Here is a 23,686-nt window from a genome sequence, read left to right on the forward strand (position 1 = left end):
GAGTGTGAGGCAGAACGTGCCAATCCTTCTCTCCGAATGGGTAATTTTAATATTCTGTTTAATAAATTCCATACTGTAGTTAACATAATATGGGATACATTTCCTTACTTGTGCAAAAGATGCCATAATGTCCGATCAAATCTTCCCATGTTCTCAAGCACCTCCCTCTCATAATAAGTATAAAAAGATGGTTCCTTCCCCTCCCTGGCTTTAATACTTTACTTAAAGAAGAAGGTTTTACACACTTGCCCTGGGATATACTTTTCTTTATATTTTTCTCTCCACTTTAGGAATCTTTATTTATCCACTGGAAGAAAACTCCACTGTTGTGGGGTTCGAGGCTATGATATCGAGTCAAATAATAACATTGCAAATCAAGGACAAAGCCAAAATCGACGACTGTTACCTTGATTGCTGCAATGCAGCTAATGGGACGTCCCGGGGTTGTACTGGTAAGAATGAGTATTATCTTGTGAGAGTGTGTTCAGAGATTAGGAGCACAAAGAAATGCACATATTATTAATGTACATATGGTGTAAAATAAATAATGGTTTCCTTTACCCTTGCTGACATAATGGGAATATTTTCCCTTTATTAAACGAAAAGAAAAGAGTGAAAGTTTCGTGTTTTCTAATTTAATCTGTTGTCATGCATTTACATTGTGTGAAACACATAACATTACTGTGGTGACTAAGGAGGCTTTAAGGATTTAAAGCCTCGTTTTTGTGACCCTTATGTTTGTGTTGACCTGTGTGTGGGCGAGTTGTTTCCCAGAGGAAGGAACGGACCTTGGCTTTGCTCATCAGAAGATCAGATACACACCTGAGGCAAATGCTTCACAGTTCTATTCGACTCAGTTACGGTGGAAATTGTATTTGAATCTCAGTATGGTGCTGTGGTTTTAATCTAGTCAAGGATGCTTAGAGCCAACAGTGAGATCCAAACAAACATCCAAATAACAGAAATACCGCTTGTTCACCACAGAATACTGGCTGTTGCAGATTTGTCTATTTTAATTAAACTCGATTAAGTTCTGGCAGGAATCACTTCATCACGTCATTAGTTAAGTTAAGTTAATCATGTATTGCCTATGGATAGAGATGGCAATTAGTTATAGAATAGAAGTTGTTGTTGGTGTTGTTTTAGCTACAGTGATGTCACGCCGTGGCATGTGTGAATAGGGGGAGGGAATTGTCATCATTGGAGCGGTGCTCCTTCTGTGGACTATTTTTTTTGTGGCTCAGAAGCTTGAATAATGGATGCCCCATACTTCAATTTAAAATTTTCATAAGATGGTGGTTGAAGCATTCCCTACACCTACACTACAGTACTTAACCATCATTATTGTGTTGTTTGTACCTACTGTACAAGACGATGGCGGACACGATATACAAATACCTGTATGTGTCTCAGAGAGTGGTTGTACTCTTGGGGAGGGTCCCTGATGCAGCAATACAATACATGACGGTGGAGGTGCAGCCAGGTGGAGGCTGCATGGGGTGGTAGAGGCGCAGGTTGAGGCTGGGGTGTTGGAGGTTGGGGTGTTGGAGGTTTTGCCGATAGCAGCAGCAGCAAAAACATTATGTCAGCATAGAGAATGTGAGCATAAAAGCCTTTTAATAGCTAGGTCACCAAGTAAGAGAAATGTGACGTTGAGAATCGACCTCAGGCCTAACTGGGTTAATGTCCAGTAAAAACAGAAGATGTTTGTTTTTCCATCTGGTGTCACTGTGCAGGACATATAATGATGGATGAGGACTTGGAGAGGACTGTGCTAGTGGTAAACCTTGGGATCATCCCTGCCATGGAGACGGTCAACATTCTTGTCAGCACTTCCTCTGAACTCTCCACCCTTCCCAATGGGGGCATCCAGGTCTCCTCCCCATCTGTGTGCACACCTCGGGTACAGAGGACCATCAACGAGGAGCAGGGTTTATCCCCTAACTTCAACAGAGCGTAAGAAGAATGCACATGAAACTAGCTATATTTATTCCCCAAGACAGGGAAGTTTTAGGGCTCAACAGTGAGTTAACGAAAGTAACATCCTCCATAGAGGATTTTATTATCAGCTATAATATCGTAACAATCCAATGTAGACTTACCATGATGCTCCTGGTTGTAAAATAATGCTGTATGCTCTTGTAGAAGCCACACGTATTTAAGCAATCTATGTAGTTTTAAGTAATCATGTTTAATTCACAATGTCATGGAGAAATACTTCACAACCCACAATCCTAAAGTGTAACAGCCTCTCTGATTGGTGTTACTTTCCATCATCAGTACTGTTGTTCTTCACCCTCTCTGTCCTTTTATCGCCTCAGGACAAATAAAGGCTGGGTGATAAATGTGATAAAACATGTTACTTTCTATTATTACAGTTGCTGCTACTGTATGTCATGTAATGCATCATTTATAGGTTTTTCTTTTGACTTCTAATGAATTTTTGCACACTAATGATGTTGCAAATCGCTGTAACAATTTTCAACCCGTTGTCTCTATTTTGGGCATGTCATCATAGGTGAAAATTCTCAAAGATAATAATAATAATAATTTTCATATCTGTGCTAGAGGGTGCAGCAACTTCTGATGTGATTGTGTTTCTCCATAACATCTAAGTTTAGTTTAGGCTACTAATGTGACATTTAATACCAATTAAATTCCATGACTTCCCCCAACACTGAGTATACTCTACCATATAGGAGGGACAGAAGTACCTGTTCCCCAGGTGTCCACGATCAAACCCCCACCTCCACTCAGCTGTGTTTGGCCACACTGCTGGATGAAGAGGTCATCAACTCCATTGACTATGAGTTCAACTTCCAACTCGAGATCCGAGCTCCCTACCTGCTGGCAGGTCAGAGAATTAACGTATATAAATACTCCTGGCTGGTTATAGAATCAACTAAAGTGAAAGTTGCTCAGTCGAATTTGTACCCGTTTAAAAAAATGCCATTTAAAGTATTTAAAAGTATATGCTTCTAAAAATATTTAAGTACTGAAGGTCAACTTCAGGTCAAAATTCATGTCAGGTGCTGTGTCTAGGTGAAACATGACCTTTGACATGATCTAGATTTCTCAATAGAAGCAAAAAAATACAACAACCCCAATTGTATAAGTTATATTGTATTAACATACATTACCATACAGATGAGCAAAATAACATTCTGTTCATTAAAAAAAGTTACATAGTCATAGTGCCAATACATTAAAATAAATTTTCAGTACAATTTCTTATAAAAACATTAACAGCGAAAATTGTTGATCTATAAGCTCGTAGAGATGCTGTGGTTAGGTCAATCAGAATTGTCGAGTATAAAAATATAATACGATGTTTTCCTGTAGATTCCTTGATATAAAAATAAAGAAAATTAACAAAGAAAACAAGCTTCTCTATTATTTGATTAAAAAAATACATACATCATCGTATATCATCTCATTTTGGCCAATGACAATTTGCGTCTTCAATTTTCTGCCCTCACTTTTATCTCCAATATGTACTTTGCTCAGCCAATCAAATCATCGCTATGGGGTAATCAGCCAATCACACAAACCCGGAAAGCTGGGCATAGGAGCCCCTCAAAAAGTAATCGATAGAGTAATTGCTACGGAAATATTGGATAGTTCCAGCCCTACCAGGATACATTTCTTTCCTGTTGACTGGTTGTTTTAGCTGACTTAGTGGTTTCTTTATGCAGGTGTGGAGAGTCCTTCTCACGCCATCCGGGCTGATGCAGACCCTCTGGCTCGCTCTGCTACCAGTGTCGTCATCACCCTCGCAGACAAGTACACCTATGACTGCCCTGTCGAAATCATCATCTACCCCAGTGGTGGGTATCCACTATCCAGGCTCAACATTGTGGTACTTTGTCTCCCCGGTGTACAAAACGGAATCAGTGTTTGCTCTCAGATCAGGAGTTCATGCTCCAGTCTGTATAAGTTACATAAGTATCAGTCAGATTGGCAGCCAGGTGATTCACTGTGTGAATGCCATCTATAATACTATTCAATACCTGCAGAGGCAGCCACCAATTTGTGGACGGGCCTTTCTTTTCTCTATCTCTCTCTCTCTCTGCACCCCTCCCCACCCCCAAATTGCTTCGACACTAACTCTGGGGGAGCCCGGGTTTGAACTGGCAACCTTACGGTTAGCCATCCAGCCGCTCTACCCCTGAGCCACCGCCGCCCAGTGTGTATTGGTAGTGTATTATTGAGTTATTAACCTGCAGTGTCCTGCCTTTAGAGCCTCATGTGCCACACGTGCTCATCGAGGATGGAGACATGACACAGGAGGAGTACGATGAGCATCTTCACAGCAGGAGTGATTTCACCAAGGCCACAAAAAAGGACTCCAGCAATGAGAAGAAAGTAAGTGTGTCGTCAGCACAGCACATCATAGAACTGAGGGTGTGGCAGGCAGGCAGCGTCAGTGGGGTTTTTCAAAATAAAATAAAAGACAAACTCCTTTTGAATCTTAATATCTCTGATTACTGAAGGCCTGTTGAATGATGTCAATATTATGATCTTCCAAAACACGTTCCAATCTCATAATTCTCATTCACTTAATCTCGTACACATTCGACACACAAAACTGGTTTCTATGGAAACCCCCCTTCCACACTCTGCCTGGATTAGCCATGCATGCACGATTGAAGTGCATTTTCCCTCGCTAAAAGTGATGCTTCCCCAAATCTCTGCAGTCGCAGATATTCGTTCACTGTCTAACTCTCTGAAATTGTTTTGACTGCTTAACTGTTTTCTCTTCCTCTCTGGGCCTGTTCTATATGTCTGTATACTGTTAGGTAGATATAATTCACAAGCGTCTACACAAAGACATCCTCCACAACCCTGTGGTCATGCTGAACTTCTGCCCCAATCTGAAGTCCATCAGCTCAGACCTGAGTAAAGTGCACGGAGAGTTCATCTTCCTCATTGACCGCAGTGGCAGCATGAGTGGGGTTAACATCAATCGTGTGAAGGTAGAGTATAGTAGTATACCTCTTACCCACTAAGGTCCCCTTCATTATGGCTGTATTGTATCACAGTGTCTGTCTATATTTTTAAATATTTCAAGCCGAATTGAATGAAAACAACTTGCAATGGATATATATCTTATGTCATAAAAAATTTATGATAGTTCATTCTAAATAATTCTATAAATAATTAATTGACTAATTAGAGACAAATGTAACCGGATTTCAGAAGATTACAGTCTGTTTATTGATTATCCAATGCTTTTAGCCTGAGTGAATAATGTGTCTGTAACCAATATATAGAATCGTCATACCGTCTGTGTACTAATCCTGGCCTGTGATGCAGAGCTTAGCACGCATTTTGTGACTGGGTGTGTCTCCTTCCAGACACTATCCAGTCTGGGTTTATGTGGAGGGGTTAGCCTGATGGTGAGGTAATGACTCCTGAATGCCCCAGAATATCTCCAGAATTGCATGATTCAACCTGAAAGCAACAGAGTTTAGTGTCATTATTAAAATCAATGGTCCAAAAGTAATGACAAAAAAAATAATCCATGTTCCACAATCCATGTACTACAATATATTGACTTATATAAGACTTTCATGATAGGGGATTTTATTTTTATGAACGTTTGTATGTGCAGTGAGCCTTAACCTATTTAGGCCTGATGTCGAAAAAAAAAAAAACGTTCGCTCTAAAATAGCAGACCTACAAGTTCATAGCACGCCAGCTTGTAGATCTGCTATTTTTCAATAGCTAAAGTATAACATAAATGCTTTAAACACCAAAAGGGGTTACCGTTCAAAATGGGTTAAAGAAAGTAGAAACACACTCTAAGACAGGTGTTCCCAAACTTTTTTGGACCAGGTACCCCTTTTGGGGTAGATATTTTTCCAGGTACCCCCTCATCCTCGCAACACGGATAACAATATATTTACAACCACAAGCAGTATTTCCTGCAGGAAAAAACTTTGGCATGGTGCTGGGCACAGGCCGCAATTTTGATTAATTAATTAATTTGATTCATTAATTAATAAGATTAATACATTAAGATTAATTTGTATTATTGCTCTTGTATTGCTATTGGAGACACTGGGGGGACACTGGGCAGGCACTGAGGAGGCACTGGGGAGACACTGGGGAGGCACTCAGGGGCACACTGGGGAGGCACTGGGAAGGCACTCGGGGGGCACACTGGGGAGGCATTGGGGAGGCACTCGGGGGGACACTGGGGAGGCACTCGGGGGGGACACTGTCTAAATGTATACGTCTAAATGTAGACGTCTAAATGTAGACGTCTAAATGTACACGTCTAAATGTAGGCGTCTAAATGTAGACGTCTAAATGTAGACGTCTAAATGTGTACGTCTTCTCTTATGGGGGTCCCTGGCATATCTTTTCAAATGGGGGTCCACAGGCTAAGTAGTGTCAATTTGGGGGTCCTTGACATGAAAAAGTTTGGGAACCACCTCTTTAAACACTTTAGCACTTTATGAACATGAACAAAATAGATGGGTCCCCCCTGGAACTCCCTCAGGTACCCCTGGGGGTCCCCGGACCCCACTTTGGGAACCACTGCTCTAAGATACTGATTGCGTACTGATTGTTTAAAAAACGTTGAGGCTGCAAGACTGTAAGCTCTGGTGCGCACACAGCTCTACACAAATCACTCTTGTTGGTGGCACTCATAAGATTGCCCACAAAAATAGGGTTGTGAGATCAAACCATAACATTTTAAATACATTAATTTACATAGGCCTACATGTGGCATACATACATTCATACATGTGGTCATGTTCAAGTTCAACATGACCACATGTTTTGAATTGACAGAATAATACAGGTCTATAGAACATAAATATTATTCCACCAAAATTAATAAACATAGTCAGATGAATAAAGTACTGCCCTGCAGTTGAATGTCATCCGAAGACTTGTACTATCGTCTTCCAAATTAGGCATTTCTGCCTTTGAAGGGTTTTTTCTCCACAATTGTTATGTGTCCCCGGCATGGCATGATTGCTGAAAGCTGCAATCAGGTGTTCTGGGCTAGTGTCGTTCACTGATTGGAGATGGAAGATGACGAAGAGGTTGTCTGTCAACGCTGTAGTCCCGAAACCAGTCCAGACTCCACTCGCATGAATATAAATACGATTTTCATGGGGAGTGGTTAGAAGGCCACGAAATTCTTTGACGTCCGAAAAAGTGGATTGAGAAAATTATAAAATTGACTCATTAGGAGATCTAAAAGTCAGAGGTCTTTTGACAAATGACTATGAGCTTCAGTTCCTGAGGGATTCTCACAGTGGAAAACGACAGCACAGAACTGCCAAAACTGCAAAAAATGGCGGATAACAACAATAACAATACAAAATAATATTCGCATTAAGGGGTTAATAATAAAAAAAATGCCCAAGGAATATCACTGGGCACCCTCTTGAATTCTTAAGAGGTGACCTCAAGCTATAAGAATCAGTTGAGGAAAAGAAACGTTATCTGACTAAATCATACGTTCACCCCCACGGCTCCCAGACTACTGGGCATTGTAAATGTCAAACACTTGCCAGTTCGCATCAGGGCCTTATTGCCTTATCCTTAAATGATATAATGAATTAAATCGATGAGTTTGATTAACTGTTGCACCCCTAATTTGAATCCTCTCACGAGTCACACCCTGGCTTTGTCCTCAATGAGCGATGTGTCATTTCCCCCAGGATACCATGATAGTGATTCTGAAGAGCCTTGTGCCTGGCTGCCTGTTCAACGTTGTTGGCTTCGGCTCCACGTTCAGAACACTCTTCACCACCAGCCAGAGATATGAAGAGGTATAACAACTGTATGATTAAATGCTCATTGTTAATTTATTAATTACTCTCTGATTAGAATTAAAGCTGCAATCCGCAAGTTCTATGGCCTAGGGATTTGAATCCGAATCTCCAGTGTAGGACACAAACCTAAACCACTCCAGATGTGCTAGTTTTATTGTTTTAACAATAAATATACTACACAGGGGGGGGGGCTAGTTTAAGTTAAAATAGTTAAACAATGTACCTGTGGGGGCTTTGGAATAGTGGCGATGGGGTTACATATATAAGACAAACGCACTTGGAATGGGAAATACAGGGGGAATGTTTTTGAATTGGTAGGGTTTTCTTGTAAACCGTATAACTTTGTAATGCTACTGACGTTTGTCATCGTCATTGTTGATACAACACTTGAAAAAAATGTATTGCAGTGTAGGTTTGAGCTTTTTTATGTCAATCAATCAAGTGGTAAGCTTGTAAATCTGCTATTTTGACGATTTTAAATTAAAATCATTCAAAAATAAAGTCTACATTCAATACTCTGGATTGATATACAGCACAGTATTTGCTCCTGTTTCTTTCTCCGTGGCCCAGGAAACCCTGGCCCTGGCTTGTGAATATATCCGGAAGCTCCGGGCTGACATGGGGGGCACTAACATCCTGACACCTCTCCTTTGGCTCCTGAGGCAGCCCATGTTCAGTGGCCACCCCCGCCTGCTCTTCCTCCTCACAGACGGTGCCGTCAGCAACACGGGCAAGGTCATTGAGCTGGTACGCAGTCACGCGCGCTACACCAGGTAAATGTTCCACTCTGCGTACACTCGTACAGTACATCACTGGTTCTCAATCGTGACCAGTGATCAGGCTGTGACCCCCCCAAAATGTATCACATTTGAACCGTGGACTCCCTGACACAGTGACAAGCACTGGCCGTTGTGACTTTGTAGATCTGCTATTTTTGTCTCTTTCTAATATTATTTGACAATTTGGTTCAATGTTTGACCAGTTTTTCTAGTAGAGTTCCTTGATTACTTTTGATGGAGTTTAATTTCTTTATTATTAGTGTTGTGAGCTTGTACATCAGTCGAAAATTTTAATACGGTTTAGGTATTAGCTGTGCCTTATTTTGCTGCGGACCCTGTGGAACCCCCTCAGGACTCCTAGGGGTTCTGGGACTTCACTTTGATAACCAGCGCTGAGCGCTCTACCTGAAATTAGGTATTTTGTATTACTGTGTGTGGAGCTCAGAGCGAACCAGAATGCAGAAGACAAGGCACCGTGAGACAAGGTGAGGTTTAAGGAAGTTTATAGAGGATGCAGGTCGGGAGTTGAGCAGCGATGGTGAATGGTGTGGGCAGCCTGACTTGAAGCAAGCAGGTTATCAGGTAAACGGACAGAGACATGAGGATTTGAATTATCCTGAACACAGGGAAAGGGAAATTAGTAGAAACTACTTGAAGAATATTATCACTAATTGTGGCAGTGGTTCTCAAAGTGGGGTCCATGGACCCCCAGGGATCCTTGAGGTGTTTCCAGCAGGTCCCCAGAAAGAAATATGATAGTTAGATACAGTACCAAATGGACCCTTACAATCTCAGAGTTTGTGGAATAATGCATACCAAACTAAGAGTCCTTAGAACCTGCATGGCAGTCTAAAGCGTGTTACAATGCTGAAATCTGCGAACTCCCTCTCCCCCCTCTTATTTTTGCCTCTTTTTTGTGTACAAACAGGAACTCGATTTGGCTCCTCCCCTTCCTATAGTCCGCTTACTTCTGGTTGCTATAACAACAACACTACTAGCTAGGGCAGTGGCTGTCTTGAGAGAGAAATGACAATCTGGCCCGATTCCAATCCGCTCCCTTGCTGACTCAATGAGCCCTCACTGATTTAGGTGCGCGTTCATGTGAAGTCCACGAGGGCTTGAGTAAGTCAGTGAGGGCTCAGCCCCGCCCCTTTATGTGCCCTTTGCCAAAGTCAGCATCGATGCTGACTTTGGCTGACTTTGGCAAAGAAATGACCCACAGTTCATAGCGTTACCAGGGGAATGAGGGGGATCCTCCAAACGTCAATCATTTAAGTATGCAAATGAGTTATGTATCGCGGTTAGAATGTCAACAAACACAATAGTGCTTTCTCACTGTTCTCAAATGGAGACGAAATGGAAGGATACTAGGATACTATATATTGAATAATAATAATAAGGGAAACATGATGAGAAATGACTAATGAGCTAATATTAATAGGCCAAGCAGAGATGGACATGAAAACTTGCATATTTCTGTATTCTTGGTTATCTCATGCTAAAATCTGCGTATATATTGATTCTATTTTTTAACTATAAGCTCTATGCGGTTTTGTTTTGTAACTAAGAAAGTGACTCTTTAAATAGGGTAGGCATAATAAAGCCTCAGCTTCAGCCTACACCTTTTTTTTAAAGCACTGGCTGTGAATAAGGGCAGTTTTTAATAACCTCCTCCTCCTCCGAGGTGGAAAGCCTAGTGAGGCGAGGTTAGGTGCATGGATGACCTGGTTGAAGGCAGAGGGATTTGAGGTGAGGCGAGGTTAGGTGAGGATGACCTGGTTGAAGGCAGAGGGATTTGAGGAGCTGATTGGAGGCAGAACTTGGCACACAGGATAGGGAAACACAAGGGAAGATGCGTGGGGGACCTGGATATAGTGTGACATTTAAACTGTTGGAAATTACTTTTAGAAAATTACTTTTGTAGCCTTTTGACACTTAACTTTTTGCAAAAATGTCACCCACACAACAAGGGTTCTGAAGCCATTATGAATGGATAGAGATGGAATCAAATCTCCAGGCACTGCAATACACATCCCAAATTGATATGGATTGGTGTCTGGACTCTGGAGTAGTTACTTGGCTTTTTAGAGTTGGGAGTGGATTGGGCATAATTCCATTAACCGAAACCACAGCCATGGCACAAGCACAGATCAGAGATCAGATAAAGAGATCAGATACACTGTATTAGGGCATACACAGAACATTTTCAGAGTTAACTACTTAAGTCTTATTTTATACTTGTGATGGTGTGGTGTCACACAAAACTGAGCTTGTAGCTTGGCTAATTTAGCTAATTTAGAATAATAATAAAAACATTTAGAGTTGACTATATTTTTTATTTCCACATGCCCAACATAGGGACACTGCGTGGGTTCCATTGTCCCTATGTGATGGCGAGGGAGGACTGTGAGCAGCTCACATGTAGTGACTCTGCCAGGCTACTTGTATTCACAAAAATATATGACAGAAGTATGTCTAAGGTGCAAATGCCAAGATTTCATTTTGAGAGGATTATAGCATATCCATAGCTCTGTGAGCGCACTACCCTAGTACCCAGCTCCCTCATACAATATATGACATGTCATTGCATATGCACTAGATAAAAAATATATAATTATAATGCTCTCCCAAGTTCTAATCAAATTATAAGTGCACAATAGACAATATAGAGGAAAATCATGGCATCATCATTGCAACTCATATCTTTAACCTCACACCCTCCTGAGTCATTCAGGAAATAATTGACTTTTGTCTTTTCTTCTTTAATGGCTGAGTGCCCCCCAGATGATTAGAGCATAGACAATTCACCCACACATCCACAATAATGATCACTGCTGCTTTTACAAACCAGCATATCTATAGTCAGAGACCAAAGTAAACTTCAATTCATATTTTATCTGAAAGTCCATATGTCAAACACGTAGCTGTATACGGAAAAAGTCAGATTTATTGTTTTAATCCCTGCTGTTTGCCTTCTGTAAATTCGGTCTAATTTGCAACAGGGAGCAAGTGACGTGACGTGAGGTTCCATCCATCCATCCATCCATCCATCTTTGACTGCCTCCTTTTTCCCTCTACACACCAAGGGCTCCATCTTGCGCCGCCCTTAGCCCTTATCCCTAAATTTATTTGCCATTTTTTACTATTTTAAAACATTTAAAAATAGTTCAACTAGCTAATCTACATCGACACGTTGTTAGCTTGTAGATTGGCTATTTGTAATATTTAAAAATGTTTTAAAATAGTAAAAATTGGCAAATACGTTTAGGGATAAGGGGTAAGGGGTGGCGCAAGATATAGGGCCAAATCTCTTCTCTGAAAATAGCAGTATCTACATTAAGCTAACCTAATTATCTTGTAGAGCTGCTATGTTTGCCTATATATTTACATGCCCAGAATAAGAATGCTAGGGTTCAAGTGGTTAACAACTAAGATAACTGATATGTCATTGCTTTAACTATGATGAAGAACACAACATTATCAAGCCTCCCTGGAGGTCTTTGAGAAGCTGCAGGCATGCCTTAACTTTTCAGGATGGAGGATAATTTCCTGTGCGGCTCCATCTGTTTTCCATTGCAACTCTGTATTTGAGTCAAATCACATTATGTACGAACGTCATGCAATATGACAGGATCACTGTGTGTGATACTACTGTACGTGATACACAACCTACAGTAGCATCTTTTGAACTTTCTGTTGAAAACCTACATTTCTCAGAGAGTTAAAGAGGGAGTGCCACAAGTTTTGTATTTTTCCAGTTTTTCGTGTCTATGAGGCGACAGTACTTCATTAGACACCCTGGAGTCATTTTTATGTGCAATGATGTATTAACTTTGTATTTATGGTTTCTTCCTGGAGGCTGAACCCTTGACAGTCAAACGTGCCAAAAACACTAATATAGTGACATCACACTATCAGCCCCTCCTCTAACCCCTCCCCCTTTATCATACAACTGATGCGGCTTCAGTTCAGGTGGATCACCACCCATACCAACCTCATGCCATCTGGACAAAGATACAGAACCTTGCCATGGAAAAAGGTCCGTTTTAGTAGGAGTTTTGTCCCCTCAGCCATCGCGGCATTAAACAAACTGCCGCGCCGATAGGATGGTTCTGTACACAGTGGGGACCTCATGTTTTGTTTTTGTTTTTTGTATTGTCTTGGTGTTATGTGCTCTGTATTGTTTTTGATGTGGGTGTTGAACAGATTGTGAAGACAAATATCCTTCGGGACAATAAAGATTATTATTATCACTGCACCCACCAGGCAAACCAGGCATAGGCTACTTAATGAAGTGGTGGGGGTGCCCATGCACATAAAAACGACATTTTAACAAATAGGCCTACTGTACACTTTTTTGAAAAAAATATTCCTCCTTATATAACAATAAGACCAGATGATCATGTTTTATGGTGTGAAAAAAATCATGGCACTCCATCTTTAAGAAGTGTCTCATTATGGTTAATTTATACTTAAATTAGCAGAAAATAGCTCACAAGTCACAACATGTCACTGTGATGCACTTTGAGCTAGCTATTTCTGGCCTGCGCCGCCACCAAGCAACTATAAGTATAATTTGTATAAATCAGTCTTTAAGGTCTCATTACCTATAGATATGTTCACAGCAGTGGTTTAAAGTAACATTGAAAACTATTTTGAGTCACTTAAGTATTGACATTTTCAACTGTTTTACAGATCTCAGAGGCAAATATAACTTTACAACTTTAGTTGCAAGTTACTTTGCAGATTTGGAATATTATTCCAAAACATACATTATTATTACTATTTATATTAAAACCTGCTGTTTTGAAAATAATGGGAAATGGGTTATTCTGCATAATGAGTAGGCTACTGTAAGTATATTTTAATGCCAATTACTTTGTTTGTTTACTTCAATTTAAGTAAAATTATATTTCTTCCACCTACTGGTTCACGGTCCTTGTGAACTGTAGTAACGCCACGGCATGTGTTTGTGCAGGTGCCATACATTTGGTATTGGTCAGAATGCTTGCAGAAGGCTGGTACATGGAATGGCCACAGCTTCTAATGGAACAGCAGAATTCCTAGCAGAGGGCGAGAGACTGCAGCCCAAGGTATTCATTTTCTCTCTCTGACACTCGGCTATTCTGAATGTCACAGAGAGGCCATTATTCAGCTGAGCAGTTGCAAGGGTTGAACACCATTAGCAATTACCTAATCACGTTGTCAAGCAAAACATTAATTAAAACCAGGCTGCTCCAGAGCTAAAAACTGTTACACTCACTCTACAGGTATATCTGAACCCTTGTTTATTCTGTCTGGAAGAAAGATTGCGCACGGTTCATTTTAAACTGCTCTAAAAAATATAAACACAATATAAACATTGTTATATAACAATGTTTTATTAAAAAAAAAAAAATCGTGATTCTGTAATTCATTGTAAATGATAGGCATTATCAATAAATACATCTTTAAAAATACCAAAAGTAGAAAGTTCACACAAGTGTATAAAATGCGTAAAAATAACTAACTGAACTTGTCCAATAATTATAGTAAATTAATGTAAACCCCCCCCCCAAAAAACAAATAAAAACAATGTTTTACTCCACAGATGATCAAGTCCCTAAAGAGAACCATGTCCCCCGTGCTCAGTGACATTGCCATTGACTGGCTGTTCCCTGAGACCAAGGAGGTGTTGCTCTCCCCTGTTGGCAACACCTTCCTCTTTCCCGGGGACCGTCTGATTGGCTACAGTGTGGTCTGTGACACAACCCGCTACCATTCAAACCCCAAGTCTGTAAGTAATATACCGTCTGTAGTAGTGTACCTCATCACCAGTCCTAAAACGACAGATGACTAAACACTCAATACTTCACTATACTAGCATCTGCTTGTAAGTCTGAACAACGACAAAAAACTAATTAATGGAGCCACAAGCCAAATATATCTAATAACAAGTAAGGAAGACAATGTCCCCCCTTCCCCTCTCAACAGGATAAGAGGAGGCGGTACAGCATGATGCGTTCTAATGAGTCCCAAAGCTCCGTGTTCTACCATTCTCAAGAAGAAGACTCTGTGAAAGCTGCTTTTGATGGTCAGGGAACGCAGATGGACACACATTCTGTCCCTCTTTGTGACTCCTATCAGGACACCATGTCCGAAAGCAGCCCTGTTACCACAGAACAAGATGCCATGTGTAAGAACCCCTCCACACACACACACACACACACACACACACACACACACACACACACACACACACACACACACACACACACACACACACACACACACACACACACACACACACACACACACACACACACACACACACACACACACACACACACACACACACACACACACACACACACACACACACACAGGTCCCCAATATTGGATTCGTACTGGATTTCTGTGATGGCCTTCATCATAAGAATACCTCCATCAAACAATCGCTCTTTTTTTTGTCTCTGGGTGTTTGTGTGTACTCTTCAAAATAATTTCAGGGGTTGAAGGTAAAGCCAGGAGACGTGCGTACAGCACCAACCAGATAGTGGACTGCAACAACCCATCAAAGAGGGGCCACACTGCCAGTGACCCCAGCTCTGTGGTGGAGAAGAACCCTCTCAGGAGAGCTAGAGCCCAGGAGCTGGCTGGGCAGATAAGCCCTGACCATGGAACCCAGTGGAAGAATGAATGTCAGGTAAAACTGTCCTGTATACTGTTTATATACACTGGTCTTTAATACCTAAAATTTAATTTAATTTTAACTATTTTATTGCGGCTAGCTGTCCTGGATTACGATTTATGGACGTTTGAAAATCCTCCTTATAGCAATGTTAAAAGCTGCCGTGGGACTCAACCATTATATATACAGAGTATACATTGGGGTCCGTATATACAGTATATGGACCTGGGATATGACGTCCCCTAGCGTCACGGTCCGTATATATACGGACATGGGAAAGAAAGAATTAAGTAGGTATTTAAGGTATTCGGTATTCACCTTAGTGAAGCTACATACATTTCACGAGCTAATAATAAATAAGCTTTCCATGAAAATAATAACGCATGTATGTATATAGATAGCTAGCTAGACATGTGAATAGTCACACTCATTCACAAAAAAACCAAACAAACAAACTACAAATACTATTTTAGTTATACTGAAACAATGTTTTATATCTTAAGTTAAAATTAACATTCTGTCCAGCAAAGGAAATGCATTGTTTATGTACAGTTTGCATGGGAGAAGTATTAGGATGAGAAGCAGCCATCTGACCCTTGCCTTGCGTGGAGTGTAATTAAGAATACAACAGAGCGACGTACTCTGCACGAATGAGGGGGCACGTTCAATCGTTCATGCATAGTAATTAATTGATAATTGAGTTCAGTACACTTGAGTAACCCTGACATGGTTTGTAATATCTTACATATCACATTTTGATCTGAACATAGAGTCCATAGAGAAATATTACTACAGAACATGATTTCAAGTGATGTTGGTAGAAGGGGTTTATCTGGGCATCAGTGCAGAGATTGTGAACCTTTATCTGTTTTTTCTGTGCTCTGTCAGTGAGGAATGGCATTTCATTATCTCTCCATTGATTTTCATTACATGGCGAGACAGGTCTCACAAATATAGGCTAAAATGTGTGTGTGTGTGTGTGTGTGTGTGTGTGTGTGTGTGTGTGTGTGTGTGTGTGTGTGTGTGTGTGTGTGTGTGTTTTAGGCTGCTCAACAGTGGCACTTAAGGTCACCCAGCGTTATTGCACCTGTTGATACTAGTATAAACATACACAGGGACATAGGGACAGACATAGGGACAGACATAGGGACACATGCAAGTCCAGTGCCTACTTATTCTTTTGGAAAGTTACATTCATATTTTATAGCCATTGGATTTGAAAAATCTCTTTTGCCACTGAAACCGATAGGTCACCAATATGGATAATGATGATGATGATGATGATTATGATGATGATGATGATCACGACAGTGAGAGAATTATGTGGGAAAATGTAACAGGTCTCATGGGAAAATCTCATTTTCTCAGGTCTCATTTCTTTATTTTTTTATAAATCGGCAGAATCAGATTTGCTCGTTTTTATTTGTTCACATGCTAAAATATAAAGAACCACCGCTCATTTGCTGAAAAAACTTAAGTGAGGTGCTGGAGCCACAAAGGGATGATGAGAAAAATAAAGGGAAGCTCCGCACACTCAGATCTGCGCACAATCAAAGTATTTATTTTGCAAGCTTTCGGTCTATACTGACCTTCTTCAGGCAGGATGCCTGAAGAAGGTCACATTGTTCACATGCTAAAAGTGTGATCTTGACACCAATCTAGATGACAGTGATGAAGAGAGAAAAATCTTTACTTACAGTTCCTACTACAACAAAGGAGCAACAGATAAAGATGACAGATGATTGACATTTCATTATCATGGCCAAGTACCTATACGGCCCCAAGCCTGATTCTATTCTACGTTGGAGCATAGACATGGTAACGCCCCGTCTGCCTCTGATTGGCAATTACAATAATGTTTCAAGTTTACACATACAAATAAATTACACAATAATCAACACAAACACTTTTAGTTTTATTCAGAACACGCCCAAATCAAATCACAGCAAATGGCATAAACAATATTAGTTTGCCTCTTCTACAAAAATAAATGTTACTGTTGCGCGTACCAGCTGTCATTCTCTTGTATTCTATCGTATTATTTCCCACCACGGAGTAACCTTGCGGCATATAAGCTATCCACCTCGGAGGAAAGTCTGGTAATACGGGCAGCGTCGGTAAGCCAATCATCAGAGGCAGGCGGGGCGTTACCATGTCTATGCTCGGACGTAGAATCCTATACAGCTTTCTTCTGCATATTGAGACTGAACGAGAATGATTTATTATCCACGTTATACGCAGCCACAGCTGGCCAGCGTGTGCGCCACGTCCTCCAGGGGGCATCCCAGCAGCTGTCACAGGCCTCTCGCTCAGCAGGAGACGCTGCCACAGCAGGAGGCCGACTCAGAGCCTCATGTCCATCCACAGACCCAGACTGGTACCAGTGGTACCGGTGTGCAGCCTGCGGCAGCTCGCAGCGCCACTGGGGAAGACGGATCCATGTCTTCCACTGACAGCCCATCTGTCGGCAGCGTTGGTGACACAGGTTGGATCAGAATAAGGATAAGGTGTTCTCGTTGTTGATTTTTTTGAGGGGCGCTAGACGCTACTGTATATACAGCTTTTGTCCCGACACGTCTCAATATTTGCCATTGACAATAAAAGGAGAAATTAGGTCAGATGTCCATTAAATCTTGTCCCCACACGTCTCATATTTGCCATTGACAATGAAAGGAGAAATGAGGTCAAATGTCTGCCAAATATGACGTAAATTTAACCAACCAATCACATAGATTCAGTTGTAGAGAGATGTATGATTGTGTATAATGATAAGAGCGCCCCTCACTTCACAGGGGTGTGATTTTCCTCTTGTCATTCAGACTATTTCATCTGTATGATGATGAAATGGATGAAATAAATATCATATCCCATGGCATATATGATATTTAAATTAAACAATTTTCATTTTCTGTGTAAATTATGATGCATTCACTGAACATGTGGGTGGTATAATGTATGTGACAATATTTGTGAGGACCATATTATTATATTATTATAAATGTTACATTTAATTTCTCTTAAATAGTTGAGTTGGTGACTAGTACCACATGAGTTGTACAGTACTCTTAAAAAAGGGGGGAAAAAATCGAGCAACTGCAGGTGACTAGGTCACTGAGGACTAGGGTTCTTGAGAAGACAAGGTATATTTAGAAGCAAAACAGCAGTTTAGAGCTAATGATGGAAAAGTTTGCTTCTAGCTGTTAGCAAGAGAGGTGGGCATAGAAAGCATTGCAGGGGAATTGAGAGAAGAAGCAAACATAGCCACAGCACAAATACAAGTAATGAGCCATGAAGCTGAATCACAAAATGATCAAAAGCAGTCCAAAATGCAAAATGTCTTTTGTGCAAAAAAACAAAAAAAGTGTGTCCATGAACAAATCACTTATGCATCTTGTTATATTCATTGCAGATGGGTAATGAGCCATGAAGCTGAATCACAAATGATCAAAAGCAGTCCAAAATGCAAAATGTCTTTTGTGCAAAAAAACAAAAAAAAGTGTGTCCAACAAATCACTGATGCGTCTCGTTATATTCATTTGCAGATGGGTACAGCCACCAGCTGTGTGAGGCAGAAACCCCACAGGAGAACAATGACACCTCTGACCTGGGAGCTGTCGTCCAAGGAAAAGGTGACTGCAAGGCCGTGGTGTCCGGGCTGCTGTGTGGGAAGGCGGTGAAGTGGGAAGTGGTTTTTGACATTGAGCCGTACCTCAACGGCAGAGAGCGCGAGGAAAAGGTTCACGAGGAGCTTTGGAACGAGACCTTCCATCACATGGCCGGAAGGTCTATCATACAGGACTTTGAGAACATGGCGGAGAAGGAGTGCGAGATCGAGCATGGGGAGTTACTTTCTGGAGTATTTGAGTAATTACAGAACAAGAGTGTTTTACTTAATGCCTCTCGTCCTTTTTCATTAACTATTCATCTGTAACTAATGATATTTGAATACTGAACTGATTTATTATTATATTTATATTTCACAGGCTCTGGCCGGAGGTACCAACTGTATTCTATTCACACCAGCAAGGCCTGCAATATATTGAGCAAATACACAGCATTAGTTCCTGTTGATCTGGACACTAATGAGTACTTGCAAACATGTATTGAATACATAAATGCTGGTAAGTCAGACATTTAGATTACTTGTATAACCTTAGAATAGGAATTTGGTGGGGTGCTGCTGATGGTTATGGTTACATGTATAATAGTACACTCATGAATGATACTGTATACTGTAGGTTCTGATGCAGCCTGACATCGAGTCCCAGGTTCCATTCCTGAGTGCCCAGGGGAGAAGTCTCAATTTCTTTGTAGTGCTTTTGCAACTATGCCTAAACCTCACCTTAACCCTAACCATAACCCCACAAAAAATATGCCTAAACCTATAACTTTTTTCCTGAAGAAGATCCCAAGGGATCGAAACGTTGAGTCAAATAAACCAGTGGAGCTGAGTTTTTCATACCAGCGTTGCAGACTCTATTTTTCCTCTTGTACTGTACCTTGTACTGTACCTATAACTATAACATCACAAAAAAGAAAGACTTTCTGACTTTCTGATAGGGGGGGGGGTCTAGGTTTGAGAGAGATGTTCACATGTGCATGTTCACAAACCTTGAATTATATTGTCTAGGACCATACAGCAAGGTAGCACGGTACAAATAATGGCACTATAAAGAGATTGGCAATTTGGCATGTGAAACTGTACTGTATGTTTCAGGTGAAGGTCCGAAGAGGGCATCCCACTCCAGTTCACGTTCAGGGAGTAGAAAGAACAGGCCCTACTCTGTAGGGCTGGGTCGCTCCCAGTCTGGGTGCATGTCAGAAGAAACTGAGGACGTCTTACTACAAAACAGTAAGATTCACCCTGTGTTCTACAGAGACATGGGATTTTAAGGCAGCAACACATCACTCTTCCATGGGCTATAGACCGTAAGGCTATGAAGCAATATAGAACTGGACATAACAGGCAACGGATATGGGATCTCTTAAAGGCAATGGCACGTGGCGGTGATTGGTTTGGAATAATTGTTTCTAATCAGCCACTATTCTCTACACACCAATCACAATTCAAAGGCGGTCCATTTAAATATGTCTCCTACACTTGGTTTTGCTGTTGCTGCTGCTGTTGGCTATAAGCTTGGCTCCACCACCTCAGCCTACTACTAATTTAGTTCAGAGTCTTGCATGGCTCAAAAGTGACATCAACGCCAATAACTGTATTCCATTTGTTGTATAAACGGTTAAATCTATGACATGCATTCCTGACTGAATGGTGGTTTACAGTGGCATGTGTCACAGAACCAAAGAATGTTTGGTTTTGGGAAAATGTGGGTATACGGTTAAAATGGATTTGGTTTTCATGTGACATTTTTCCAAAATGATGTGTAAGGTGGTGAGGATGGTGTGTCCCCATGCACTACGCCTTCCTCGTCAGGCTGGGAGAAATGCAACTTTGTAGAGGGTAAGTTCTACACAACAGCTATTCATTCCATTGATCTTATCAATTAGTCTTGACTCTTCAAAACAGCATTTGAGGGTAAACCACCACAGTCTCTAGTTCTTTCCTGAGGAACTGTTTTGTTCTTCCTAATGTGACACACATTACAACATTTCTCGTTCAAGTGTACCAAGTTAAGATAATTGTGTGGTCTGCAGATGAGCTCTGATAATCTCTCTTCCTTTTTCTCTTTCACAAACACACGCATGTATGTAGGCCTATGCATGCGCACGCACACGCACACGCACGCACACAAACACAAACAAACAAACAACAACGCAAATAAATGAATTGATGTTTATATGTCTTCTTCTGCTGTCAGCCTGTCACTGATTGAGCAGTAGTTCTGTTTGATCTTTTTTTACTGTCTCTACTCATCATCAGCCACCCAAAGGAGTCCATCTGTGACCTCAGACCAATCACAGAAATCAGTGGAGAGCCTTTTTTATGCCAGGTGCGTGATCTAGGGAGAGAAATGGGTAACAGCCTAGGAACACCAAACGACTCGCCCCTAGACCAACTCGCCCCGGGCGTACAGTCGGCGGAACTGCGCGGCCTGGTATTCCTAAAGTAACCTAAGTATATTATTCCTAACCTTAACCTCAGTAAAACTATGCCCTAAACCTAACACTATACCTAAACTTAACCCCAACTTAACTATGCCTGACCCTAAACTTATTTCTAACCTTATTCTCAGTAAAACAAAATAAAGAATGCAAGAACCGTCGGACCGAGCGGTCGGCGTGAGGTCGGCAGAAGAATCGACGGGCGAGATGGTTTAGGGGCGACCGTACCTGATACCCAGCTTAGCACCATCAGTGTACTAACTAGAAATGAACTGTGCTTAATGCCACCGTGTACCACAGTCTAAATCAATGAATTGGTTCATTCATAGCATGGTAACTAAACTCATATGTATACTGGCTAAAAGATGTAACTGTTCAGTCTTGTCACTTTTGCCTGTGTACTATTTTCAGACCCATTATTTCGGTTGAACATTAAGGGTGGCAATGTTGGTCACTTAATTTGGTCCCAGGTATACAAGATCGTGTATTGGAACTATTGGCTGGATTACCATGGAATTTGCTGTGCATATTCATTCTGCCCAGAGAATTTATATACGTACTCTACTGCTGTGCATGTGTCCCTCCCTTTCCCTCTGTTTGTCTTTTTCTCCTGTCAGACTGAGCCTCAGCAGGACTCGTCTCCTGACTCGGGCTGCCAGGGGCTTCATGTGTCGATCACACAGCAGGACAAGTGACTCAGTCAATGAAAGCGACAATGAGAACAAAGACTACATTCCTCTGGTAGCTACTAGATAATGTATAGTGAATGCCAAACGGATTGCTGCATGACCACACAATTGAACTGTGTGACAGTGTGTGTGTGTGTGTGTGTGTGTGTGTGTGTGTGTGTGTGTGTGTGTGTGTGCGTGCGTGACTGCGTGTGTGTCGTGTGCGTGTGTGACATTCAAAGTGATGTGTCGTGTCAAAACTTTGGGTGCAGTAGTTCTCACCTAAAACTTTAATTGAGTGCCAATTCAATGCCAAGTCAATAAGAGGTCAGGTGACCCACACAATTGTTCTTAGTAACCTGTATCTCTCGGTTTACTCATATTATATTTGCAAGTGAAACTAGTATACAAAAACAATACAACATAATCAATCAACTATTTCCATGTCACAGGTTGCGTTACAGTTGGCCTGCGGTGCGTTCCCCCTAGACACAGCTCTGTGTGAGGCCATCAACGTCCCCATGGACAAGCTGAAGTGGACCTCGCCGTTCAGTAGCCACCGGGCCAGCCTGGGCCACCTGTCGCACAACTCAGCCAGAAGTCCCCGCACGAACGCCGACTATTCCTGCCTGGCCAGCCCGTCCAGCTCGTCCTTCACCGCCGCCGCTACCGCTGAGCCCCCGCTCTCTCTCTCTCACTCCCAGACGGACAGCGGGCGGGGCTCAGAGACGGAGAGCCTGGAGACGCCGCCGGCCGCAGTCTCCCCCGGCGGAATGCAGTCCAGGAGGGGGGGGCAGGATCCAGAGAGCATGGTGTGGGGCACGGCCGTGGCCCTCGCCTGGCTGGAGCACAGCTCAGCCAGCTACTTCATAGAGTGGGAGCTGGTCGCCGCCAAGGCCAGCATGTGGCTGAGTGCTCAGAGCGTCCCGGAGGGCCGGGATGTAGCCTCCGTCAAGTCGGCCGCCAACCAGCTCTTCATCATCCTGAGGCACTGGGACGAGAACCTGCAGCTCAACATGCTCTGTTACAACCCTAATAGCGTCTAAAGCCCCATCCATACGTCATCTTATGACGGTGTCACAGCAAAAGTAGCCGATCTATAAACTCATGTGGCAACATCTGTGGCACGTTTCAGCTTGCAGATTGGCTATTTTCGCTGCAGCACGACCCTGGTGACGGAATGTAAATACACTCGAGACTTGCCCACAATGATGCTTGGAAGTACTTGATTCCCGATACACGATACTATGCTAAGCGTACTATTCCTTGTTATACAGTATGCCTTTTGGTGTAAAGTTCTGTTTTTGCAGTTGTGAGCATTGTGTTTCTTCTGTTTCCGTGATGCCCTTCAGAACATATCAGAGGCACCATGTGCAAATAATTACCTCAATGGTGCCATAGACTGATCCCTCTTAGTAGCGTGGGTTCTGCTCAAAGAAATGCCAGAGGTGTGTATTTCTTTGAGAGAATGTTGGTGTTTAATAGGTAGCATGCTGGACCACTGACCACTTACAGCTGCACTATGTAACTTTCATCTTCTACCCTGGATTTGAACGGTTACAAATATACTGACATTTTTACCAATGAATTAATAGAGCCTGCTTGCTCGCTCGGGGGATGAATTGAATCTTGACCTTACGGTAAAAACTTATGTCAGATCCTGTGTCTAGGACTCTGCGTGACTCATGGACTTTTAAACGATCTAAA

At 41.8% G+C, this 23,686-nt stretch overlaps 1 protein-coding gene across 1 annotated transcript in view; it reads left to right on the plus strand.

The window, feature by feature from the left end:
• Window positions 1–23,025, plus strand: part of vwa5b1 (von Willebrand factor A domain containing 5B1) — a gene marked incomplete at both ends in the record, with an annotated part of 23,284 nt that extends 259 nt beyond the window's left edge. The window contains 20 exons of the mRNA XM_080763606.1: window positions 291–452; window positions 1,737–1,956; window positions 2,700–2,854; window positions 3,696–3,827; window positions 4,241–4,365; window positions 4,800–4,976; window positions 7,686–7,796; window positions 8,370–8,572; window positions 13,557–13,671; window positions 14,169–14,354; window positions 14,552–14,753; window positions 15,067–15,263; window positions 17,490–17,733; window positions 18,791–19,087; window positions 19,232–19,369; window positions 19,966–20,100; window positions 20,638–20,709; window positions 21,130–21,199; window positions 21,929–22,052; window positions 22,432–23,025. Of these exons, the coding sequence (XP_080619732.1) occupies window positions 291–452; window positions 1,737–1,956; window positions 2,700–2,854; window positions 3,696–3,827; window positions 4,241–4,365; window positions 4,800–4,976; window positions 7,686–7,796; window positions 8,370–8,572; window positions 13,557–13,671; window positions 14,169–14,354; window positions 14,552–14,753; window positions 15,067–15,263; window positions 17,490–17,733; window positions 18,791–19,087; window positions 19,232–19,369; window positions 19,966–20,100; window positions 20,638–20,709; window positions 21,130–21,199; window positions 21,929–22,052; window positions 22,432–23,025 (3,659 nt within the window). The remainder of the gene's footprint in view (window positions 1–290; window positions 453–1,736; window positions 1,957–2,699; window positions 2,855–3,695; window positions 3,828–4,240; window positions 4,366–4,799; window positions 4,977–7,685; window positions 7,797–8,369; window positions 8,573–13,556; window positions 13,672–14,168; window positions 14,355–14,551; window positions 14,754–15,066; window positions 15,264–17,489; window positions 17,734–18,790; window positions 19,088–19,231; window positions 19,370–19,965; window positions 20,101–20,637; window positions 20,710–21,129; window positions 21,200–21,928; window positions 22,053–22,431) is intronic.
• Window positions 23,026–23,686: the final 661 nt, after the last annotated feature.

This window comes from Protomyctophum bolini (genome assembly GCF_963924005.1).
Source record: "Protomyctophum bolini genome assembly, chromosome: 5".
Taxonomy (NCBI): Eukaryota; Metazoa; Chordata; class Actinopteri; order Myctophiformes; family Myctophidae; genus Protomyctophum; species Protomyctophum bolini.